Source organism: Carcharhinus amblyrhynchos, chromosome 10 (assembly GCF_965287045.1).
Source record: "Carcharhinus amblyrhynchos chromosome 10, sCarAmb.v2.hapA, whole genome shotgun sequence".
NCBI classification, from domain to species: domain Eukaryota; kingdom Metazoa; phylum Chordata; class Chondrichthyes; order Carcharhiniformes; family Carcharhinidae; genus Carcharhinus; species Carcharhinus amblyrhynchos.
In genome coordinates, this window is record NC_137333.1 from 107,571,161 (window position 1) to 107,595,681 (window position 24,521).

General features: G+C 46.3%; 1 protein-coding gene across 1 annotated transcript in view; it reads right to left on the reverse strand.

Moving 5' to 3' along the window:
• Positions 1–453: 453 nt before the first annotated feature.
• LOC145349266 (uncharacterized) overlaps positions 454–24,521 on the reverse strand; it is a 53,267-nt gene continuing 29,199 nt past the window's right edge. Inside the window, exons 4-5 of the mRNA XM_080197769.1 lie at positions 13,610–17,155; positions 454–1,976 (exon numbers count right to left, since the gene is read on the reverse strand). Of these exons, the coding sequence (XP_080053895.1) occupies positions 13,614–17,155 (3,542 nt within the window). The 3' untranslated portion in view covers positions 454–1,976; positions 13,610–13,613. The remainder of the gene's footprint in view (positions 1,977–13,609; positions 17,156–24,521) is intronic.

The following is a 24,521-nucleotide window of genomic DNA, read 5'->3' on the forward strand; positions in this document are numbered from 1 at the left end:
GGCCATCAATTATTGGCCATGCATTGACTGTCCTTGAACTGAGTCACTTGCTGGGCTTTTTCAGAGGGTCAGTGAAGGGTCACCAACAATGCTGTGGGTATGGAGTCACATATAGACTAGACCAGGATGGCATTAAAGAACATTAGCAAATCACGTGGGTTTTTACAGCAATTACTGAGCTTTGCTTAATATTTAAATTGAATATTAAATAGCACAGCTGTCTTGGTGGGATTTGAACCCACATCCTCAGCATATTAGCCTGGACTTCTAGATTGCTAACCCAGTGACATTAACCCTACAGCACCTTCTGTTCTTAGCACTCATTGTGATGAGGGGCCCCTGCTCCTATTTCTTATGTTCTTATGTTCTTATATCATTTTCTCTCCATAGATGATCATGGGCAGCTATTGGAGTGAGTAGGCAGCTTAGAAACAAGGATACGAGAGACAGGGACATGTTTAAATCCAAAACATTTGTATTTGGTAAGATTGGGATAGAGCGTCCAGTAGTAACAAGAGTTTTGTCTCAAAAAAATCCATGTATAAAACCAGAAAGAGGGAACAGCAACCAGCTGACTCTGCCAGTGAAAATTAGTAACCCTCTGTACAAAAGAACATCAGAACAGCACCAAAATAAAAAACAAGCCTACCCAGCAACCCCTGGCCCTTCCCTTCTAAAAAATAAAAAATTAAAAATTTTATAGTAAACAAGAAAATGGGGCAGTTATGGCAATGAGGGAGCTTTTCCCCCCCAAGGTTCAGAAATGACCCCAATATTATCTGGAACGTTGTGAGGTCATCAGTATGTGTTACCTTGAGGGTCAGAGATCTGTTGGTATGTCCCTCCCCATAACTCCTCACAGAAAGCCAGGCTCCCCATTCTTTCCCCTGTTCTCACAAACACTGTCCAGGATCCACACTCTTGCTCAATATTCTTGTCAGAAGGAATCCCAGATTCTCCCCTTCAGCACCTTCTGAATATTCAGTAAGAAACTGGTGTAATCACACATACCCAGCTCACTAGCCAACACACATCTCAGCAATCTTCACTATCCTACAGCCTGGGTATATTCCCCCCCTCCACCCCATCCCACCCCACCACCTCATTCTCCCCATGAGGGGGAGGAGGGTGTGTGTGCTGTTCCCCCAGGGGAAAGGTTACAAGCAGCTTGGGAACAGCAAAAAGTTGGAGGGCTGGAGGAATAATCCAAACCCATCTCACCCTGTGCCCTGCAAAAAAACTAATTTGTTCCTCGGTCCATAGTAACCAGCAGTCTGAAAACCACTAATAAGAGTGGCTGTGCAATTCACGTGGGCATTATTAATGATAACACTTGCTCATTCGACATCATGTGCATAAGTATACAGTCAATGGCACAAGTACCATTCATGTGTGCATGTACGTGTTTGTAATACTATTAACAGTGGCACAGCTTGAGAATATTACAGGCTACTGAGAATATTATGGGGCAAATTACTCAGTGTGACCCGATTCCTGGATTCAAACCTGTTCAGACTGTCATAGATTTGACCCAGGGGTCAGAGAGCAACACTGGAGGTGTACGGGAGTTTCCACTCTGGTCAGAGATTAGAATAATACCCAGCTGAACTTTCACACTCACTTCCCATTAGTGTTCATGCTGAAGGAATAGGAAAAATAAAACTTCCATCCTGATTACACCAGGAAAAGACCCAAATAATGTACACACTGTTTAACAGTAGAAGTAGGCATTAAACATAGCACAGAACGCAAATACATATTTACACAATCATACATTTTAACCGTTCAGGAATACGCCTGCCCATTTCCTGAATTATGTAGTGGTGTCCAGGAGGACTGTGCTGGAACATTACAACCACTGCTGCCTTTCCTGGAATCTCAACCATGGTGATCAGTGAGAATCAGTGATACTGCCACTGCATCCAAAGCAAATATATCCATTTTCACTGCGATTCAATCAGTTGCTAGAAGCATTCCTGCAAAAATACAGAGAAAACCAGATCAGGACCACTTATTTTCTCCTCAGTGGAAGCACTCTTGCCTCTATACAAAAAAGTCAAGGGATTGAGCTAGACTCCACAGGTTTGAAGACAAATCTGACAGTCAGAGGGTCAGTACTGGGGGAGTGCCGCACTGTCAGAGGGTCAGTACTGAGGGAGTGCCGCACTGTCAGAGGGTCAGTACTGAGGGAACGCCGCACTGTCAGAGGGTCAGTGCTGAGGGAGCGCCGCACTGTCAGAGGGTCAGTGCTGAGGGAGTGCTGCATTGTCAGAGGGTCAGTACTGAGGGAGTGCCGCACTGTCAGAGGGTCAGTGCTGAGGGAGTGCCGCACTGTCAGAGGGTCAGTACTGAGGGAGTGCCGCACTGTCAGAGGGTCAGTGCTGAGGGAGCGCCGCACTGTCAGAGGGTCAGTGCTGAGGGAGTGCTGCACTGTCAGAGGGTCAGTACTGACGGAGTGCCGCACTGTCAGAGGGTCAGTACTGAGGGAGTGCCGCACTGTCAGAGGGTCAGTGCTGAGGGAGTGCCGCACTGTCAGAGGGTCAGTGCTGAGGGAGTGCCGCACTGTCAGAGGGTCAGTACTGAGGGAGTGCCGCACTGTCAGAGGGTCAGTGCTGAGGGAGTGCCGCACTGTCAGAGGGTCAGTACTGAGGGAGTGCCACACTGTCAGAGGGTCAGTGCTGACGGAGAGCTGCATTGTTGGTGCTGCCATATTTATTTGGTTAAACGAGAGACATCTGTCTTCAAGTGAACTGAATTAGCAAAACTAAATCCTCTGGACTTAAAGAGGCATTGATGGTGAATGGTTGATCTTTGGAAATGTGCAGCATTGTTTCCCAAAGTTATTATCATAGAGTCAACAAGATTACAAAATGGAAACAGGCCCTTTGGCCCAACCTGTCCATGCTGCCCAGTTTTTACCATTAAGCTTTCCCCAACTGCCTGTGGCCCATATCCCACTATACCCATTTTATGCATGTAACTGTCAAAATGCTTTTTAAATGGCAAAATTGTACCCATCTCTACAGGTTCTACAGGCATTTAGAGATGCAAGGACTGATTAGGGACAGTCAGCATGGCTTTGTGAGTGGAAAATCATGTCTCACAAATTTGATTGAGTTTTTTGAAGGGGTAACCAAGAAGGTAGATAAGGGCAGTGCAGTTGATGTTGTCTACATGGATTTTAGCAAGGCCTGTGACAAGGTACCACATGGTAGGTTGTTGCTTAAGGTTAAATCTCACTGGATCCAGGGTGAGGTATCTAAATGGATACAAAATTGGCTTCTTGACAGAAGCCAGAGAGGGTGGTTGTAGAGAATTAACTAATATTCTTCCTTTCTGTTTGTCACGCCAAAGTGTATAATTTCACATTTAGCCACATGGTACGGGATCTGTCCTGTGTTTTCCCACTCACAACTTGTCTAAATCACCTTGAAGCCTCCCTGCATCCTCCTCACAGCTCACAATGCCAATCAGTTTGTGTCGTCAGCAAACTTCGAAATGTTACATTTGGATTCTTCATCCAGGTCATTTATAAATATTGTGACCAGCTGGGGCCTAAGCACTGAGCCCTGCAGCCCCCCACTAGTCACTGTCAGCCAGTTGGAACAAGACCCATTTATTCCCATTCTCTATTCCCCATTTGTTGATCCATGCCAGTACATTACCCCCTATTCCCTGGGCTTCAATTTTACCCACTGACCTCTTATGAGGGACATTACCAAAAGCCTTCTGAAAGCCCAAATACACCACATCCACTAGTTCTCCCGTGTCTATTCTCCCTGTTACATCCTCAGAAAACTCCAGTCAATTTATTAAGCATGATTTGCTTTTCATAATCCCATGCTGGCTTTGTCCAATCCGGTTAATACTTTTCAAAATGTTCTGTTATCACATCTTTTACTATAGACTCCAGCATTTTCCTGATTCCTGATGTCAGGTTAACTGGTTTATAATTCTCCCTTTTCTCTCTCTCTCCCTTTTTAAATAGTGGGGTTACATTTGCCACCGTCCAATCTGCAGGAACAGCTCCAGAGTCTATAGAGTTTCACAAGATGTCCAACAATGCATCCAATATTTCCAGAGCCTTTTCCTTTAATACTCTGGGATGTAGATTACATAAGAACATAAGAAATAGGAGCAGGAGTAGGCCATCTAGCCCTTCGAGCCTGCCCCGCCATTCAGTAAAATCATGGCTGATCTGTCGTGGCTCAGTTCCACTTTCCCGCCCTCTCCCCATAACCCTTAATCCCCTCTCTTATCAAAAACCCATCAACCCGCGTCTTAAAAATATTTAGCGAGGCAGCCTCCACCACTTCAACAGGCAGAGAATTCCAGAGATTCACCACCCTTTGAGTGAAGAAGTTCCTCCTCAACTCCGTTCTAAACCGCCCCCCCTTTATCTTGAGGCTGTGCCCCCTAGTCCTACTGTCCTTTTTGAGCGGGAAGAGTCTCTCCACCTCTATCCTATCCATCCCATTCATCATCTTATACGTCTCAATGAGATCTCCCTCATTCTTCTAAACTGTAACGAGTACAAGCCTAGTTTATTCAGCCTCTCCTCATAGCTCAACCCCCTCAACTCCGGTATCAGCCTAGTAAACCTCCTCTGCACTCCCTCCAAGGCCAAAATATCTTTGCGCAGGTGCGGCGCCCAAAACTGCACACAGTACTCCAGCTGCCCTGGGGATTGTCAGCCTTTAACCCCATTCATTTCCCCAGCACCATTTTCTTACTAATACTGATTTCCTTCAATCCCACCCTCTCACTTGGTTCCTGAATATTTCTGGGAGATTATTTGTGCTCGCTTTTGTGAAGACAGTATCAAAATATGTGTTCAATTCTTCTGCCATTTCTTTGTTTCCCAATATAATTTTTCCAACTTCTGATGTTACTGGTTTTTTTCTCTTCACATACTTATAGAAGCTTTTACGCTACTTTCTATGTTCCCTGCAATATGTTCCTAATAATAACAGAAAACACAGAGGTTATAGAAAGCGAGTGACTAGAACTATCATCATTACTAGGGAAAAAGTACTGAGCAAACTATTGGGTTTGTGCACAGCCAGGTTTCCAGGGCCTAATGTCCTACATCCAGAGGCTTAAAGGAAGTGATGTTAGAGACAGTGGATCCAGTGAATCATAGAATCCCTACAGTACACAAGGAGACCATTCGTCCATTGAGTCTGTACCAACCACCAAGGCCCTATTCCCGTAACCCCTCGTACTTAGCCTGCTAATCCCTCTGACACAAGGGGCAATTTAGCACAGCCAATCAACCTAACTCACACATCTTTGGACTGTGGGAGGAAACCAGAGCATCCAGAGGAAACCCACGCAGACACGAGGAGAATGTGCAAACTCTGCACAGACAGTGACCCAAGCCCGAATTGAACCTGAGTCCCTGGCGCTGTGAGGCAGCAGTGCTAACCACTGTGATACCGTACTGTCCATATATTAGTTATAATATTCCAATGGAAATAGTTCTGGTAGATTGGAAAAATGTTAATGTAACACCCTTATTCAAAAAGGGAGGCAACTATAGGAAACTATAGGCCAATTAGTTAACATCTGTTGTGGGGAAATTGATAGAATCCGTTTTAAAGAAAGTATTAACCGATATTTAGAAAGTCAGCATGCTTTTGTGAGGGTAAATCATGTTTGACTAATCTGTGATGTAACAAGCAAGGTGGATCATGGTGATCCTGTAGCTGTAGTATATCTGGACTTCAGAAGGCATTTGATAAGGTGCAAACAAAATTAGTTCACATGGGATTGGGGGTATTTTATTAGCTTGCGTTGAGGATTTGCTAATGAACAGAAGGCAGAGAATGGGGATAAATGGATCGTTCTCTACTTGACAAGATGTAACTAGTGGGGTGCCACAGGGTTTAATACTCGCGTTCCAACTACTTACAATCAGGGATTGCAGGGACTATGGCCAAATTTACAGACAACATGAAAGAGGTAGGATAGTAACTTGTGATAATAAAATTTACAAATGGATTTGGATAGCTAAGTGAACGGGACAAAATGAGGCAGATGGAGTTTAACGTTAAGCGTGGGGTTATCTGTTTTGGTAGGAAAAATGCAAAGGCAAATTATTGTCTATATGGAGAGAAGCTTCAGTGCAGAGGGATCTGAGTGTCCTCATGCTTGAATCGTAGAAAACTAGTATGCAGGTACAGCAGGTGATAAGGAAAGTAACTGGAATCTTGGCATCCATTGCTAAAGGAATAGAATACAAAAGTAGTGTTGCAGCTCCTGCACAAAGCATTAGTGAGACCGCACTTAGAATGTAGTGCACTTAGAATATTTGGTCTCCTTACTTGAGGAGGGATGGAGTTGTATTGGAGGCGGTTCAGAGGAGATTCACGAGATTGATTCCAGAGATAAGAGGCTTGTCTTATGAAGAGCGATTGGACAGTTTAGGCCAATACCCCCTGAAGTTTAGAAGAATGAGAGGTGATTTAATTGAGGTGTACAAGATGATAATGGGGATGGACAAAAGTAGAATGGAGAGGGTGTTTCCTCTTGTAGGGCAATCTGGGACAAGAGGTCATAGTTTTCGGATAAGGGGTGACAGATTTAAAACAGAGATGAAAGTTATGAGAGTTAAGAGATGAGAGTCTGGAATTCGCTGCCCCGGAGCATGGTGGATGCTGGGACTTGGAGTAAATTTAAAAGGAGATAGACAGATTTTTAATTAAAAATGCATTTGAAGGGCGATGGTGAATGGGCAGGAAAGCGGAGATGAAATTAGTTGTGATTGTATTAAATGACGGAGCAGGCTCGAGGGGCTGCTCCTAGTTCCTATGATTCTTACTCTCACTTTATTTTTCTCCTCTTGGCCAAATTCTTTGTCCTCTTTTGCTGAATTCTACAGGCTGGAAAATGGAGTTAAGGTCTCAATTAGATCAGCCATGACCTTATCAAATGATAAGCCTCGAGGGACTGAATGGCCTAATGCTGCTCCTATTTCTTTTGATATTACCTAGAAACTGAATCAGACTGGCTAAAACAGCAGCTCAGAGGCTCGGAATTTAGAACATAGAACATTACAGCGCAGAACAGGCCCTTTGGCCCATGATGTTGCGCCGACCAGCTTTTTTAAAAAAAAACAACACTAACCCACTAATCTAAACCAATCCCATTTCGTCCATAAACCTATCCACAGATCTCTTAAACGCCCCCAAACTAGGCGCATTTACAACTGCAGCTGGCAGGGCATTCCAGTCCCTCACCACCCTCTGGGTAAAGAACCTACCCCTGACATCAGTCCTATAACTACCCCCCCTTAATTTAAAGCCGTGCCCCCTCGTGCTAGCTTTCTCCATCCTAGGAAAAAGGCTATCACTATCCACCCTGTCTAAACCTCTAATCATCTTATATGTTTCAATAAGGTCCCCTCTTAGCCGCCTTCTTTCCAGCGAAAACAACCCCAAATCTCTCAGTCTCTCCTCATAGGATCTCCCCTCCATACCAGGCAACATCCTGGTAAACCTCTTCTGCACCCTCTCCAAAGCCTCTACATCCTTCCTGTAATGTGGGGACCAGAACTGCACACAATACTCCAAGTGCGGCCGCACCAGAGTTGTGTACAGTTGCATCATGACGCTGCGACTCCTAAATTCAATCCCCCTACCAATAAACGCCAAGACACCGTATGCCTTCTTAACAACCTTATCTACTTGATTCCCAACTTTCAGGGATCTATGTACACATACACCTAGATCCCTCTGCTCCTCCACACTATTCAAAGTCCTCCCGTTAGCCCTATACTCAACACATCTGTTATTCCTACCGAAATGAATTACCTCACACTTCTCCACATTAAACTCCATCCGCCACCTCGCGGCCCAGCTCTGCAACCTTTCTAAGTCACCCTGCAAACTATGACACCCTTCCTCACAATCTACCACACCTCCGACTTTGGTGTCATCAGCAAAATTTGGTGGAGAGTAACTCACCTCCTGAGCCACCAAAGCCTGTCCCCTATTTACAAGTACAAGTCAGGAATGGGATGGAATATTCTCCATTTGCCTGGGTAAGGATAGATTCAAAAACACTCAGGAAGCTTGACACCATCCAGGACAAAGCAGCTGCTTGATTGGCACCCCATCCACAAACATTCACTCCCTCCTCCACCCATGCTCATAGCAGCAGTATGTACTATCTAAACTGTAGCCAAGTTTGCAGACAACACAAAAATAGATGGAAAGGCAAGTTGCGAAAGGGATACAAAGTGGATAGCGTGGATAGTGGATAGAGCCGTGAAGAAGGCTTATAGTGTGTCAGCGTCTATTAACGGGGGTTTGAGTTTAAGAGCCGTGGGGTTATGCTGCAACTATACCGGACGTTGGTGAGACTACATTTGGAATATTGTGCTCAGTTCTGGTCACCTCATTATAAGAAGGATGTGGAAGCATTGGAGAGAGTGCAGAGGAGATTTACCAGGATGCTGCCTGGTTTGGAGGGTAGGTCTTATGAGGAAAGGTTGAGGGAGCTGGGGCTTTTCTCTTTAGAGCGGAGAGGATGAGAGGCAACTTAATAGAGGTTTATAAGATGATGAGAGGGATTGATATACTGGACGTGCGGAGACTATTTCCTCGGGTGGATGTAGCTGTTACTAGGGGTTATAACTATAAGGTTGATTGTGGGAGATAAGGAGGGATGTCCGAGGTAGATTCTTTACTCAGAGAGTGGTTGGGAATAGACTGCCTGCTGTGATAGTGGAGTCGGACATGTTAGGAACTTTCAAGCAGTTATTGGATAGGCACATGGAGCACACCAGAATGATAGGGAGAGGGATAGCTTAATCTTGGGATTGGACATAGCTCAGCACAACATCGAGGGCCGAAGGGCCTGCACTGTTCTATGTTTCTAATGATTTTACAAAGAGATATTGATAGGTTAAGTATGCAAAAAGTTGGCAAATGGAGTATAGTGTGGTTGTGAGTTTTGTAATGTCCTTGCCACAGAGAGCTGTGGGCAAAGTCCCTGTATATCTTTCAAGCTGAGATAGAGAGATTTTCATCAGTAAGGGAATCGAGGGATATGGGAAAAGAGCAGGAAAATGGACATGAGGAATGTTGCATCAGCTATGATCCTATTGAATGGGGAGCAGGCTTGAGGGGCTGAATGGCCTACTACTCTTCCTACTTCATATGGTCTTACAAGATGCACTGCAGCAACTCGCCAAAGCTCCTTAGGCAACACCTTCCAAGCAGCAAAGGCAGCAGATACCAATGCCACCACCTGCCGGTTCAGTCTCTTTCAATGTGTGTCCACTGATCCCCGTCACTGGAAATAGTTTCACCATCTTGACTTGGAAATAAATAGCCGTTCCTTCAATGTCACTGATTCAAAATGAATTAGGGTTCAGTACCTCCCAAACAGCACTGTCTGTGTTTTTTAAATTCAATCCAGGGATGTGGTATCACTGACTGGGCCAGTGGTCATCCAACACTAATCCCTAACCAGTGATCTTATACAAGCCAGTGAGAGAGAGAGAGACAGCAGCCAGAGTGAGATTCAGCCAGAGTGAGGGTATCGAGAGTTTGGAACTGAGTGGGAATTTGGTGCTGAGGGCGGGGGAAGAGATGCCAAGAGGTGGACCTGTGAGGGAGTCTCGAGGGCAAGTGAGAGGTAGAAAGAAAACAAACTGAGCCATCACAGCCAGCAGGTGAGTGGTTGGCTAGTGACTGGTAAGTAGTTTCTCCTTTTTTTCTCTTTTTTCGTCTTGGCATTGTAGTTGTTGTTGTTAAGTTAACTTAAGGAAATCCCAGACTTGTGTCATGTTCCTCTTGTGTGATGTGGGAATTCAGGGATCCCTCCTGTATCCCTGGTTCCTTCACAGGCAAGAAGCGTGTCCAACTGCAGTTCCTGTTAGACTGCTTGACGGCTCTGGAGCTGCAGATGGATTCACTTTGGAGCATCTGCAATGCTGAGGAAGTCGTGGACAGCACTCTGAGTTGGTCACACACAGATAAAAATTACTGAGGAGATAGGGAACAGCACAGTGTAACAGTGGGTTAGCACTGCTGCCTCACAGCTCCAGGGACCTGGGTTCAATTCCTGGCTTGGGTCACTGTCTGTGCGAATTTGCACATTCTCCCATGTCAGCGTGGGTTTCCACCAGGTGCTCTGGTTTCCTCCCACAGTCTAAAGATGTGCAAGTTAGGTGCATTGGCCATACTAAATTGCCCCTTAGTGTTCCGAGATGCTTAAGTTAGAGGTTAACAGAGTAAATATATGGGGATAGGGCATGGGTGAGATTGTTGTCGGTGAAGACTTGCTGGGCCAAATGGCCTCCTTCTGCACTGTAGGGTTTCTATGATTTCTATACATGGGTGACCACCAGATAGAGGAATAATAGGAAGTTAGTTCAGGTATCCTCTGCAGTCATCTCCCTCCAAAGCCCATATACCCTTTTGGATACTGTTGGGGGAGATGGCTCACCAGGGGAAGGTGGCAGCAGCCAGGTTCATGGCACCGTGGCTCTGCTAAACAGCAGGGCAGGAAAAAGAATGGCAGAGCTATCATGATAGGGGACTCAATTATAAGGGGAATAACCAGGCATTTCTGCGTTCGCAAACAAGACTCCAGGACGGTATGTTGCCTCCCTAGTGCAGGGGTTAAGGATGTCTTGGAGTGGCTGCAGGACATTAGAGTCACAGAGATTTATAGCATGGAAACAGGCCCTTCAGCCCAACTTATCCATGCCACTTTTTTTTAAAACCCCTAAGCTAATCCTAATTGCCCACATTTGGCCCATATCCCTTTATACCCATCATACCCATGTAACTGTCTAAATGATTTTTAAAAGATAAAATTGTACCCGCCTCTACTACCACCTCTGGCAGCTTGTTCCACTCACCACCCTCTGTGTGAAAAAATTGCCCCTCTGGACACTTCTGTATCTCTTCCCTCTCACCTTAAACCTCTGCCCTCTAATTTTAGACTCCCCTGCCTTTGGGAAAAGATATTGACTATCTAGCTGATCTGTGCCCCTCATTATTTTATAGACCTCTATAAGATCACCCCTCAGCCTCCTACGCTCCAGAGAAAAAAGTCCCAGTCTATCCAGCCTATCCTTATAACTCAATCCATCAAGTCCCAGTCGCATCCTAGTAAATCTTTCTGGAGGGGGAGGGTGAACAGCCAGCTGTTGTGGTGCATATAGGCACCAACAATATAGGTAACAAACAGGATGAGGTCCAACAAGCTGAATTTAGGGAGTTAGGAGTTAAACTAAAAAGTAGGACCTTAAAGGTAGTAACATAAGAACATAAGAAATAGGAGCAGGAGTAGGCCATCTGGCCCTTCGAGCCTGCCCCGCCATTCAATAAGATCATGGCTGATCTGTCGTGGCTCAGTTCCACTTTCCCGCCCTCTCCCCATAACCCTTAATCCCCTCTCTTATCAAAAACCCATCAACCCGCTTCTTAAAAATATTTAGCGAGGCAGCCTCCACCACTTCAACGGGCAGAGAATTCCAGAGATTCACCACCCTTTGAGTGAAGAAGTTCCTCCTCAACTCCGTTCTAAACCGCCCCCCCTTTATCTTGAGGCTGTGCCCCCTAGTCCTACTGTCTTTTTTGAGCGGGAAGAGTCTCTCCACCTCTATCCTATCCATCCCATTCATCATCTTATACGTCTCAATGAGATCTCCCCTCATTCTTCTAAACTCTAACGAGTACAAGCCTAGTTTATTCAGCCTCTCCTCATAGCTCAATCCCCTCAACTCCGGTATCAGCCTAGTAAACCTCCTCTGCACTCCCTCCAAGGCCAAAATATCCTTGCGCAGGTGCGGCGCCCAAAACTGCACACAGTACTCCAGCTCAGGATTGCTCCCAGTGCCACAAGCTAGTCAGGGTAGGAATGTCAGGATAGCTAAGATGAATACGTGACTTGAGAAATGGTGCAAGAGGGAGGGATTGGAACCGGTTTCTGGGGGGGTTGGGGCCAGTACAAATCAGACAGTCAGCAACAGGACAGGATGGGAACCAATATCCCAGGGGGAGTGTTTGCTCGTGCTGTTGCGGAGGATTTAAACTAATGAACCAAAGAACAAAGAAAATTACAGCACAGGAACAGGCCCTTCGGCCCTCCAAGCCTGCACCGACCATGCTGCCCGACTGAACTAAAACCCCCTATCCTTCTGGGGACTGTATCCCTCTATTCCCATCTTATTCATAAAGGATGTGACAGGGGGATGGGAACCGATGCAGGAAGTAAGAGGGAAGTAAAGTGGACACAGAAACAAAAGGCAGTAAAGGGAAAGAGTACAGAAAAGATTTACCAGGATGCTACTGGGATTTGATGGTTCGTGTTATAAGGAGAGGCTGGATAGACAGACTTTTTTCCTCTGGAGCGTAGGAGGCTGAGGGGTGATCTTATAGCAGTCAATAACATAATGAGGGCACAGATCAGCTAGATAGTTAATATCTTTTCCCAAAGGTAGAGGAGTCTAAAACTAGAGGGTATAGGTTTAAGGTGAGAGTGGAGAGATACAAAACGGTCCAGAGGGGCAATTTTTTCACATAAGTGTGGTGCTTGGAACAAGCTGCCAGAGGCAGTATTAGAGGCGGATACAATTTTGTCCTCTAAAAAGTATTTAGATAGTTACATGGGTACGATGTATAGAGGGATATGGGCCAAATGCAGGCAGTTGGGACTAGCTTAGCAGTAAAAACTGGGCAGCATGGACAAGTTGGGCCGAAGGCCTGTTTCCATACTGTAAACCTCTAGGAGCCCTTGAACTGAATGGTTTGCTGGCCCATTTCAGAGGGCAGTTGAGAGTCAACCACATTGCTGTGGGTTTGGAGTCACATGTAAGCCAGACTGGGTAAGGACAGCAGATTTCCTTTCATAAAGGGCATTAGTGAAACAGATGGGTTTTTCCGACAATCGACAATGGTTTCATGGTCATCAGTAGATTCTTAATTCCAGATTTTGTGTATTGAATTCAAATTCCCCCAGCTGCCGTGACGGGATTCAAGCATGACCCTGGATCTCTCATTTATTAAACCAGTGGCAATACCACTTCCCCACCACAGGGACTGCAGCCGTTCAAGAAGGCAGCTCACCACTGTCTCCTCACATATGGCCATATCCGCCGAATAAATAAAAGGAAGCTGGAATTGTTTTCTTTAGAGTGGAAAAGATTCAGAGTGAACTTGATAGAAATATTCAATATTTAAGAGTTTTGACAGAATAAACACTTAGAAACTATCTCCATGACAGGAAGGTCAGTAACCAGAGGACACAGATTGAAGACGACCGAATGGAGATGAGGAAATGAATTTATTTTTACACAGTGAGTTGTTGTGATCTGGAAGGCACTGCCTGCAAGGGCACTGGAAGCAGATTTAATAATAACTTTCCAAAGGGAAATTCAGTCAAGGAAATATTTAAAGGAGGGAGAATGTGCAAGGCTATGGGTTGGGGAGAGCGGTGGCGGGGGGTGGGGGGGGGGTGGGGTTTACTAAATGGATAGATCCGCTGACACAACCACAATGGGCTGAATAGCTTCTTTCTGTGTGTACCATTCTTTAATAGTGTCTTGCAAAGGAGATGAAAATTCTACCATCACACATTAAGATATTACCCCCTCATAGAGGTGTCTCCTTCTTGTAATTAAAGCCACTGGTTGGTCCCTCAAATTGGAGTTTGATGGCCTGTTTCAGGTTCAGTTCAGGATCCAAAGTAGTGATTGCAATCAGTGGTTCCATCATCACTTTCTCCACTGCACTGGTACAGCTCAATTTCTGGGGAGAGACCCTGGGACTCCTGTGGCCTCTGCACTGGGATTTGTTCAGTATTCCACTCCATTTCTCCTCAAACTCCGAGGATGCAGTCTGCTTATCGTAGCACCAAGTGAAGGGTGACGCCTCCCACTCAGCAGGGGGTTTGTTGTTGCTAAGTGATGTGATGAGTGGTGATGTAATCTCCAAATTCTTCTTGGTGATTTCAGCTTTGGGAATCTGTTCTGGAACACTGGTCAGTCCAGCCTTCACTGATACTCCCTTCCTACCTTTGGGACTAGTCTCTGACAAATCGATGCCCAATATTGGGCTAGATACAGGTGTGGTTCCCCCCTGTCTACTGGGGCTCTTTGCTGCTTCGGATATGGCACTGGTTTGCAAGTTGGCTTTAGGTTTCACCAGGGTTGAGGAAGGTGAGGTAAGGATGGAGTGTCGGCTCCGACTGCGAGGCAATGAGTGTTGCTGGATCTGCTGCGTGAAGGTCAAGCTATCAATGGGCACTGTCTGATCAGTGGCCAATGAATGGTAGGTGGACGAGGTGACAATAGATGAGTTTTTGGAACTCTTCAATGAGTTGTTGGACATAAGGGACTTGCGATGATCCACAGTGGAATCCGGGGACCCAGATGGTGAGCTTGATGCCCCTATTTGTTTTTTGTCACTGGAGACGCGGTTGCTAAAAGGCATTTCTCCACCTGTCATACCAGGACTTCCAGAGCTGTTGGACGTGCCAGAGGACAGCGTCTTCATGGTGGAGGTGTGCTGTTCTGCTTTCTGTCCAGCTGCTGGTGCCACATAACCATTGAACGCTGGCACACCAAATTTCTCCAACAGCTTCATGATCCGTGTCTGCCCACGTTTGGCTGCCACTCTCATCGGCGTGCGGCCATACTGGTCAGCGTGGTTAGGATCTGCTCCCTTTTCCACAAGTATCCTCACCACCTCAGTGTGACCCTCCTGGGCGGCTATGCAGAGTCCAGTGGCCCCTTGATTACAAGCATGATCAACAGGAGCCCCACTTTCGATCAGAAACTGCACCACAGGCGAGTGGCCCTGCCAGGCAGCTGAGTGCAGGGCTGAGCGACGGTCACTGTCCAAGGCATTGACCTCTGCCCCGTACTTGACCAATAACTTTACTAGCTCCAGGTTACCCTGCCAGCTACATACGTGCAGAACTGTCCGTCCATCCAAGTCCCGCGACTCCAAGTTGGCAGCTCCATCATCCAGCAGTAACTGCATCATGTCCATTTGATTGTCCAAGGCCAGGAGGTAGAGTAAGGGCCGTCCGTCTGCGTCCTTGATGTCTACATTTGCCCCTTTATTCAAAAGCAGCTTCACCACTTCCTTGTGGCCTTCGAGAGCTGCAGTACACAGAGCTGTCCTCCCATCGTACCCCCGGGAATCCACGGGGGATTTATATTCCAGGAGGACCTGGACACACTGGTAATGCCCTTCCAGAGCAGCCAGGATTAGTGGGATCCTTCCATCATTGTCCACCTCTATCACCCTAGCACCCTGTTCAATCAGTGCCCGGCAAACAGAGCAGTGACCCTCGAAGCTGGCCATGTGGAGGGGGGTCCAGCCTGTGTCGTCTCGGTGATTCTCATCCAGGCCTCTGTCCAGGAGGGTCTGCACTACATCAGTGTTGCCATAAGCAGCAGCGATACTGAGCACTGTCCGCCCTTCACTGTCGATGGTATCCACAGCCGCACCCCAGAACAGTAACGCATTGACAACAGCAGCATGACCCATGGAGGCTGCGGCCAGGAGCGGCGTGCGTCCTGTGGCATCAGCCTCATCCACATCTGCGCCCCCTTCTAGGAGCAGATCCACCACATCCGCATGACCTTCGTAAGCAGCCACCAGGAGTGGGGTGAGACCGTCACGGTCCCGGTGACCTACCTCTGCACCCTGCTCAATTAGCAGGCTCACCACATTGGCATAGCCACGACTGGCAGGAACACAGAGAGCTGCCACAGAGAGAGCTGAGCGCCCATCTACATCCCGATGGTTGATGTCAGCACCATGATCCAGCAGAATTTCCACCATCTCCCGGTGACCCATGTAGGCAGCAGCAATTAGTGCAGTCCGGCCGTCTGTATCCTCTTTGTTCACGTCAGCTCCGTGCTGTAGCAGGGTGAGTGCAATGTCCTCATGCCCACCCCAGGCTGCAGCCCTTAGTGCCGTCCGGTGGTCAGCATCTGTGCTGTCCGCCTCAGCACCCCCAGATTCCAGCAGTACTGTCACTGCCTCTGAGTGCCCCCCCCAAGCTGCTGAGCGCAGTGCAGTCCAGCCTTCCTGGTCAGCATGATTGATGTTGGCACCGTGCGAGATCAGACAATGAAGCACTTTGGTGTGGCCCATTCGAGCAGCTAGGGTTAAGGGAGTCTGTCCTTGATAATCCTCAGTCTCTAGATCAGCTTGTCTGGATAGCAGTAAGTTGACCACCTCTAAGTTGCCACTGTAAGCTGCATTGGCCAGGAGCGTACGTCCACTCGAATCGCGCTGATGGACACTCGCCCCATTCTCAAGCAGCATCCGGATGGAGTCTTCCCTTTCCAGAGCTCGGTGAATGACTCCTGAGGAGTCTCCACCCTCCTGGTCAGAGGCATAGGCTCCAGCCTTGACCAGGACCTGGAGGACCTCCTGTTCCACTGGCAGGATGGAGTTGAGAGAGTCCCGGGTTACTGGCGCTCCACTCCATACCATCCAAAGGGCCAGGCGACTGGGATCAGCCTGGAGACGAGAGTGAACAAGGTGCCGGGCATATTCTTGCACCTGAGTGGGAGTCAGCTCCCTGGCACAGCAAGTCAGACTCATTGCCAGCATGGCATGCCCCTGTGCCGCACTGCACAGGTACTTCTGAGTGCAGTACTTTACGTCCAGTAGCCATTCGGCAAAGCTGTGATGGAAGAGAATCTTGCTGCCAAACTCTCCATCCAGCAGCAGTTTAGACACCATCTCCATCTTGTTCTGGAATTCCATGGCCGTCAAACACATGCCCTTGGTCCAGACAGCTTCATAGAGCTGGCGCAGGGTGAGGGGGCGCTGGGCAGCCAGCATCACATTGAGGATTGGTTGGATTTTGGTGAATTGCTTGCGGGTGAAGAGCCGTTGGCACAGCCAGAGGTAGAGGCCGTTGAGGGTGCCCGGAATATCGCGGATCTCACGAAGCATGATGAAATTATCGAGCACCCCATCCAACACTCTCTCCAGGTATAGGAAACAACCATTACTCTTGATGTGAAGTTGGTTTAACATCTCTGCCGTCTCCCGGGTCAGGTGATGCCTCAGAGCTTCCTCCTGGTCCAATCGGCTCAGGATGTACTGTTGCACATCCTTCACGATGTGTGATTTGCGGAGATCATCCAGGCAAATCTTTCGGAAACCTGACAGAAAGAAACACACAAAATCAGCAAATCTGCTGCTGGCAGCAATGGAGAATCCACATGAAGCATGTATGGAACATTGCTTAGGGCACACTCACATCACAATATTGCACTATTAAACAGGTACAGTGTAGAAAGAGGCCATTCAACCCATCATGTCTGCACAGCCAAAAAAGAGAAAAAAAGAAACTAGCGTTCATTTTGAGAAGGCTGGAATACCAAAGCAGAGATGTACTGCTAAGGTTGTATAAGGCTCTTGTCAGACTACATTTAGAGTACTGTGAGCAATTTTGGGCCCCATATCTAAGGAAGGATGTGCTGGCTTTGGAGAGGGTCCAGAGGAGGTTCACATGAATGATCCCAGGAACGAAGGGCTTGACATATTAGGAGTGTTTGAGGACTCTGGGTCTCTACTCAATGGAAGTCTCACAACACCAGGTTAAAGTCCAACAGATTTACTTGGTATCATGAGCTTTTGGAGCACTGCTCCTTCATCAGGTGAGTTTTCAAAAGATTTGCCTGGATGATCTCCGCAAATTGCACGTTGTGATGGACGTGCAACAGTATATCCTGAGCTGAGTGAAGGGCAGCTCAGAAAGCTCATGCTACCAAATAAACCTGTTGGACTTTAACCTGGTGTTGTGAGATTCTGACTGTGCCCACCCCGGTCCAATACCGGCATCTCCACATCATGTACTCAATGGATGAGGGAGGATCTCTATGTGGTGACTAGGGGATTTTCACAGTAGCTTCACTGCAGTATTAATGTAAGCCTACTTGTTACACTAATAAATAAACTTAAACTTACAGAATACTAAAAAGCCTGGATCGAGTGGACATGGGGAAGATGTTTCCATGAGTAGAAGAGACTAGGATCCGAGGGCACAGCCTCAGAGTAAAGGGATGACCTTTTCGAACCGGGATGAGGAGGAATTTCTTCAGCTAGAGGGTGGTGAATCTGTGGAATTCATTGCTGCAGAAGGCTGTGGAGGCCGGGTCATTTAGTGCTTTTAAGACAGAGATAGATAGGTTCTTGATTAATAAGGGGATCAAAGTTATTGGGAAAAGGCAGGAGAAGGGGGATGAGAAACTTATCAGCCACGATCAAATGGTGGAGTAGACTCAATGGGCAGAGTGGTCTAATTCTGCTCCTATATACTATGGTCTTTTCATTTGAATTCCATTTCCCAGCACTTGGCCTGTAGCCTTGATGGTTTCAGCATTTCAGATCCAGGCATCTTTTAAATGAGTCGAGTCTTTCAGCCTCAACCATCAACTCAGACAGTGAATTCCAGACAGCCACCAACCTCTGGATGAAAATGTTCCCTCTAATCCTTCTACCGATCAGCTTCAATCTCTGGCCCCTGCTAACTGCCCCCTCAGCTGGGGGGATCAAATCTTTCCTGTCTACCCAGTCTCGGCCCCTCATCATTTTGCACATTTCAGTTAGGTCACCCTTTAACCACCTCTGCTCTGAGGAAAATAACCCGTCTATCCAATCTTTTCTCACAACTGCAATTTTCAAATTTTCTTTTTCCCAGAGTTGAAATGTCTAAAACTAGTGGGCATGCACTTAAGGTGAGAGGGGAATGTAAGGGCCAAATTGTTTTTATACCGAGTGTGGTAGTTATCTGGAACACACTGCCAAGGCTGGTGGAGCAGGCAGATAAAATAAGGGCATTTAAATAAGCATATGAATATGCAAGAAATAGAAGATATAGACCAAGGGCAGCAGAAGAGATTGGTTTAATTTGGCACAACATCGTGGATTGAAGGGCCTGTTCCTGTGCTGCACTGTTAAATGTTGTAATGTCGTGACCAGAGCTGTATACTAAACTCCAGCTGTGGCCTAACTATTTGTTTATACAGTTCCAGCATTACAGAATCACAAAATTGTTACAGTGCAGGAGACATTTGGCTTCCCAAATGAGCATCATGACTTGGTGCCATTCCCCTGCATGTATTAGCATACAGTGAAATGTATTGTTTCTTGTGCGCTATACAGACAAAACATCCCGTTCATAGAGAAGGGAAGGAGAGAGTGCAGAGTGTAGTGTTACAGTCATAGGTAGGGTGTAGAGAAAGATCAACTTAATGCAAAGTAGGTCCATTCAAAAGTCTGACAGCACCAGGGAAGAAGCTGTTCTTGAGTCAGTTGGCTTGTAACCTCAGACTTTTGTATCTTTTTCCCAATGGAAGAAGGTGGAAGAGAGAATGTCCAGGGTTCATAGGGTCCTTAACTATGCTGGCTGCTTTGCCGAGGCAGCGGTAAGTGTAGACAGAGTCAATGGATGGGGAGCTGGTTTGCGTGATGGATTGGGCTACATTCTCAACCTTTTGTAGTTTCTTGCAGTTTTGGACAGAGCAGGATCCATACCAAGCTGTGATACATAAAGAAAGAATGCTTTCTATAGTGCATCTATAAAAGTTGGTGAGAGTCGTAGCTGACATGCCAAATTTCCTTCGTCTTCTGAGAAAGTGGAAGCATTGGTGGGCTTTCTTAACTATACTGTCAGTATGGAGGGACCAAAAGAGGTTGTTGGTGATGTGGACACTAAAATACTGAAGGTCTCGACCATTTCTACTTCGTCCCCATTGATGTAGACAGGGATATATTCTCCTTTACGCTTCCTGAAATTGATGACAATCTCTTTTGTTTTGTTGACATTGAGGAAGAGATTATTGTCGTCACACCAGTTCATCAGATTCTCTATCTTATTCCTGTACTTCGTCTCATCATTGTTTGAGATCTGACCTACTATGGTGGTGTCGTTAGCAAACTTGAAAATTGATTTGAAGGGGAAATCATAGGTCATAGGTCTATAAGGGAATACAGTAGGGAGCTGAGAACACAGTCTTGTGGGGCACCAGTGTTGAGGCTGATTGTGGAGGAGGTGTTGTTGCCTATCCTTACTGATTGTGGTCTCTGAGTTAGGAAGTTCAGGATCCAGTCGCAGAGGGAAGTGCCAAGGCCCAGGCCACAGAGTTTCGAGATGAGTTTTGTAGGAATAATGGCGTTGAAGGCTGAGCTGTAGTCAACAAATAGTCAATAAGTATGGCCTATTCCTGCTGCTATTTTCTATGTAGAGAAGACCTTGGCAGATTTCTCAACCAGTACATCAAAAAAAAGGAAAGGGAGTTCATTTGACTGCTCCATTTCAAAGGTGAATTTGAGCGAGGGATGAAGCTCATTAAAACAAGTGAGGAAATTATTATACGCAGCTGTGGATTTAAAATGGAGCAAACGTATTATCCACAGAGTGGAAATATGCAGCGGTAAAAGGTGAGGTGTCATTCTGCCAGGGACCTTCTGCAATGAGATGAATTTAATAAACAATCTCAGAGTAAAAGATCCCCTAGGAAACAGTGACCATAACATGGGAGAATTTAACACTCAGTTGGAGAATGAAAGATTTGGATCAGAAACAACTGTGCTAAACTTAAATAAGGGTATTTATAAAGATGTGGGGGCAGAGAAGGCCGGAGTGCATTGAGAAAGGAGTTTAGCAGGAGAGACGCTTGATCAGCAATGGGAGACATTTTAGAAAATAGTTCATGACTCACAACAAAGATAAATCGTAGTGAGGAATAAGGATTCTGGGAAGAGGATAAATCAACCATATTTAACCAAGGAAGTTCAGAATAGTTTAAACCAAACCAAAATCATATTATGTGGTAAAGATTACTAGTACGCCATGGGACTGGAAAGATTTTCAGAACCAACAGAAGATGACTAAAAAATAACCCGAGAGGGAGAAGATTAACTATGAGGATAAACTAAAACATGGGTTATGGGGAGAAAGGAGGATTAGGCTCTTGAGTTGGACGTTTAGCTGTGATTGTAATGAATGACGGAGCAGACTTGAAGTACCGAGTTTTAATCAGGAAGGGAATTCAGGGTTATGGGGATAAGGCAGGAAAATGGAATTGAGAATTATTATATCAGAACAGTCACGATCACACTGAATGGCAGAGCAGACTCGATGGGCCGAATGGCCTACTTCTGCGCCTTATGGTCTTAGCCAATGCAGTGAGAAGATAGCCTCTGACTGGGCTAGGTGGAAACAGCGGGAAATTAACTTTTTTATTCATTCAAGAGATGTGGGCATGTACCTGTGGCTGGGCCAGCACCTATTGTCCATTCCTAATTGCTCTTGAACTGAGTGACCTGCTAGGCCATTTCAGAGGGCAATTAAGAGTCAACCACAACCTCATAAAAGGTGTAAGCCAGTCAAGAATGAGGAAGAGATTGGATGGAGAGGCATGGTAGGCAGCGGCCCAGGAGCAGGGGGAAACGGCCAGGGAGCAGGAGGGCAGGAACTGGCGGGGGGGGGGGGTGCATTGGCCAGGAGAGAATGAGATGCCAGTGTGTCTATGTGTCGGAAAGAGAATGATGGAGGGATGATAAAGTATATTTGAGTTTGTGCACGCATGCGTGTGTATGAGAGTGGGAGGGAATGGGTGAGAGAGAGTGAAGAGTGTGAATAAGAACATAAGAACATAAGAAATAGGAGCAGGAGTAGGCCATCTAGCCCTTCGAGCCTGCCCCGCCATTCAATAAGATCATGGCTGATCTGTCATGGCTCAGTTCCACTTTCCCGCCCTCTCCCCATAACCCTTAATCCCCTCTCTTATCAAGAACCCATCAACCCGCTTCTTAAAAATATTTAGCGAGGCAGCCTCCACCACTTCAACGGGCAGAGAATTCCAGAGATTCACCACCCTTTGAGTGAAGAAGTTCCTCCTCAACTCCGTTCTAAACCGCCTCCCCTTTATCTTGAGGCTGTGCCCCCTAGTCCTACTGTCTTTTTTGAGCGGGAAGAGTCTCTCCACCTCTATCCTATCCATCCCATTCATCATCTTATACGTCTCAATGAGATCTCCCCTCATTCTTCTAAACTCTAACGAGTACAAGCCTAGTTTATTCAGCCTCTCCTCATAGCTCAATCCCCTCAACTCCGGTATCAGCCTAGTAAACCTCCTCTGCACTCCCTCCAGGGCCAAAATATCCTTGCGCAGGTCCTTGCATCTGAGGGACAGAGAAAGAGAGCAAGAGAGAGGGATTGGGCAAAGGCAAAATACTGCAGAGGCTGGAAGCTGAAGCAAAAACAGAAAATGCTGGAAAATCTCAACCAGTCTGACAGCATCAGATGAAGAGTCATACACACGAAATATTGGCTCTATTCTCTTTCCACAGATGCTGTCAGACTTGCTGAGATTTTCCAGCATTTTCTGTATTCGTTAGAATGAGAGAATGTGTGTGTGTGTGTGTGTGTGAGTGAGTGAGAGAGAGGGAGAGATTGGGAGCATGTGTGTGAGAGAGGGAGAGAGAGGGAGACACTGGGAGTAAGTAAGAGAAGATATAGGCTCCAACGAGCAAAACGTGGAATCACTGTGGGTGGAGATAAGGAAATGTAAGTGGAGGAAGACACTGGTGGGTGTGGTCTATAGACCCCCAAATAATAACTTTGAGGTGGAGCAGGCTATAAACAAGCAAATAATTGATGCGTGCAGAAATGGAACAGCAATAATTATGGGGGATTTTAATCTGCATATTGATAGGGTGACCCAAGTCGGACGCGGTGGGCTTGAGGAAAAGTTCTTGGAATGCTGTCGGGATAGTTTCCTTGAACAGTATGTAACAGAATATACGAGGGAGTGAGCTATCTTAGATCTGGTACTGTGTAACGAGGCAGGTAGAATTAGGGATCTTGTCTTGAGGGATCCTCTTGGGACAAGTGATCATAGTACAGTTGAATTTCTGATGCAGATGGAGGATGAGAAAGTAGGGTCCCGAGCCTGTGTCCTCTGCTTGAACAGAGGGGAGTATGATAAGATGAGGGCGGAATTGGCAAATGTAGATTGGGGGCGCAGATTGGTTGGTAGGACAGCTGAGGAATAGTGGAGGAATTTTGAGGAGATCTTTTTCAGTACTCAGCAGAAATATATTCCGATGGTAAAGAAGGACTGTAGGAGAAAGGATAACCAGCCGTGGTTATCGAAGGAAATAAAGGAGAGTATTAAATTTAAAGTAGATGCTTTCAGAGCGGCTAAAAATAGTGGGCGATTAGAAGATTGGGAAAGATTTAAAAAACAACAAAGAATGACTAAGAAAGCGATAAAGAAAGGAAAGATAGACTATGAAGCTAAACTAGCTCTAAATATAAAAAATGATAGTAGAAGTTTTTACAAAGGAGGGATGAGGGATGAGGGATTGGAATGCCCTGCCTGCTGCAGTTGTAAATGCGCCTAGTTTGGGGGCGTTTAAGAGATCCGTGGGTAGGTTTATGGACGAAAAGGGATTGGTTTAGGTTAGTGGGTCATTGTTTTGTAACTGGTCGGCGCAACATCGTGGGCCGAAGGGCCTGTTCTGCGCTGTAATGTTCTATGTTCTAAATATATAAAGAGGAAGAGGCTGGCTAGAGTGAATGTTGGACCCTTGGAGGATGAGAGGGGGGATTTAGCGGTGGGCGATGAGGAAATGGCTGAGGCTTTAAATAAGTTTTTTATGTCAGTCTTCACGGAGGAGGACACAAATAGCTTACCGAATATTAAAGATAGAGGGATGGTAGGAGATGAGGTCCTTAATGCAATTACTGTCACTAGAGAGGTAGTGCTTGATAGACTAACGGGACTGAAAGTAGACAAGTCCCCAGGACCGGATGGAATGCATCCCAGGGTCCTGAAAGAAATGGCAGAGGTGATAGCGGAAGCCTTAGTAATTATTTATCAAAATTTGCTGGACTCTGGGGAAGTGCCGGAAGATTGGAAAACGGCTAATATTACGCCGCTGTTTTAAAAAAGGTAGCAGACAAAAGGCAGGGAATTATAGGCCAGTTAGTTTAACGTCTGTAGTTGGAAAAATGCTTGAAACTGTCATCAAAGAAGAGACAGCGAGACACCTAGAAAAGAACAGTTTGATCAAGCAGATGCAGCACGGATTCGTGAAGGGGAAGTCGTGTTTAACGAATATATTGGATTTCTATGAGGATGTGACTAGTGCAGTAGACAGAGAGGAACTGGTGAATGTGGTGTTTTTAGATTTCCAGAAGGTGTTTGATAAGGTGCCTCACAAAAGGTTGCTACAGAAGGTTAGGGTACACAGAGTTGGGGGTAAGGTGTTAGCGTGGATAGGGGATTGGTTGTCTAATAGGAAGCAGAGAGTTGCAATCAATAGGTGCTATTCTGGTTGGCAGTTGGTGACTAGTGGAGTGCCGCAGGGATCGGTGCTGGGGCCTCAACTGTTTACCATTTACATAGATGATCTGGAGGATGGGGCTGAGTGTAGGGTAACAAAATTTACTAATGACACGAAGATGAGTGGAAAAGCAAATTGCGTGCAGGGTGTGGAAAGTCTGCAGAGAGA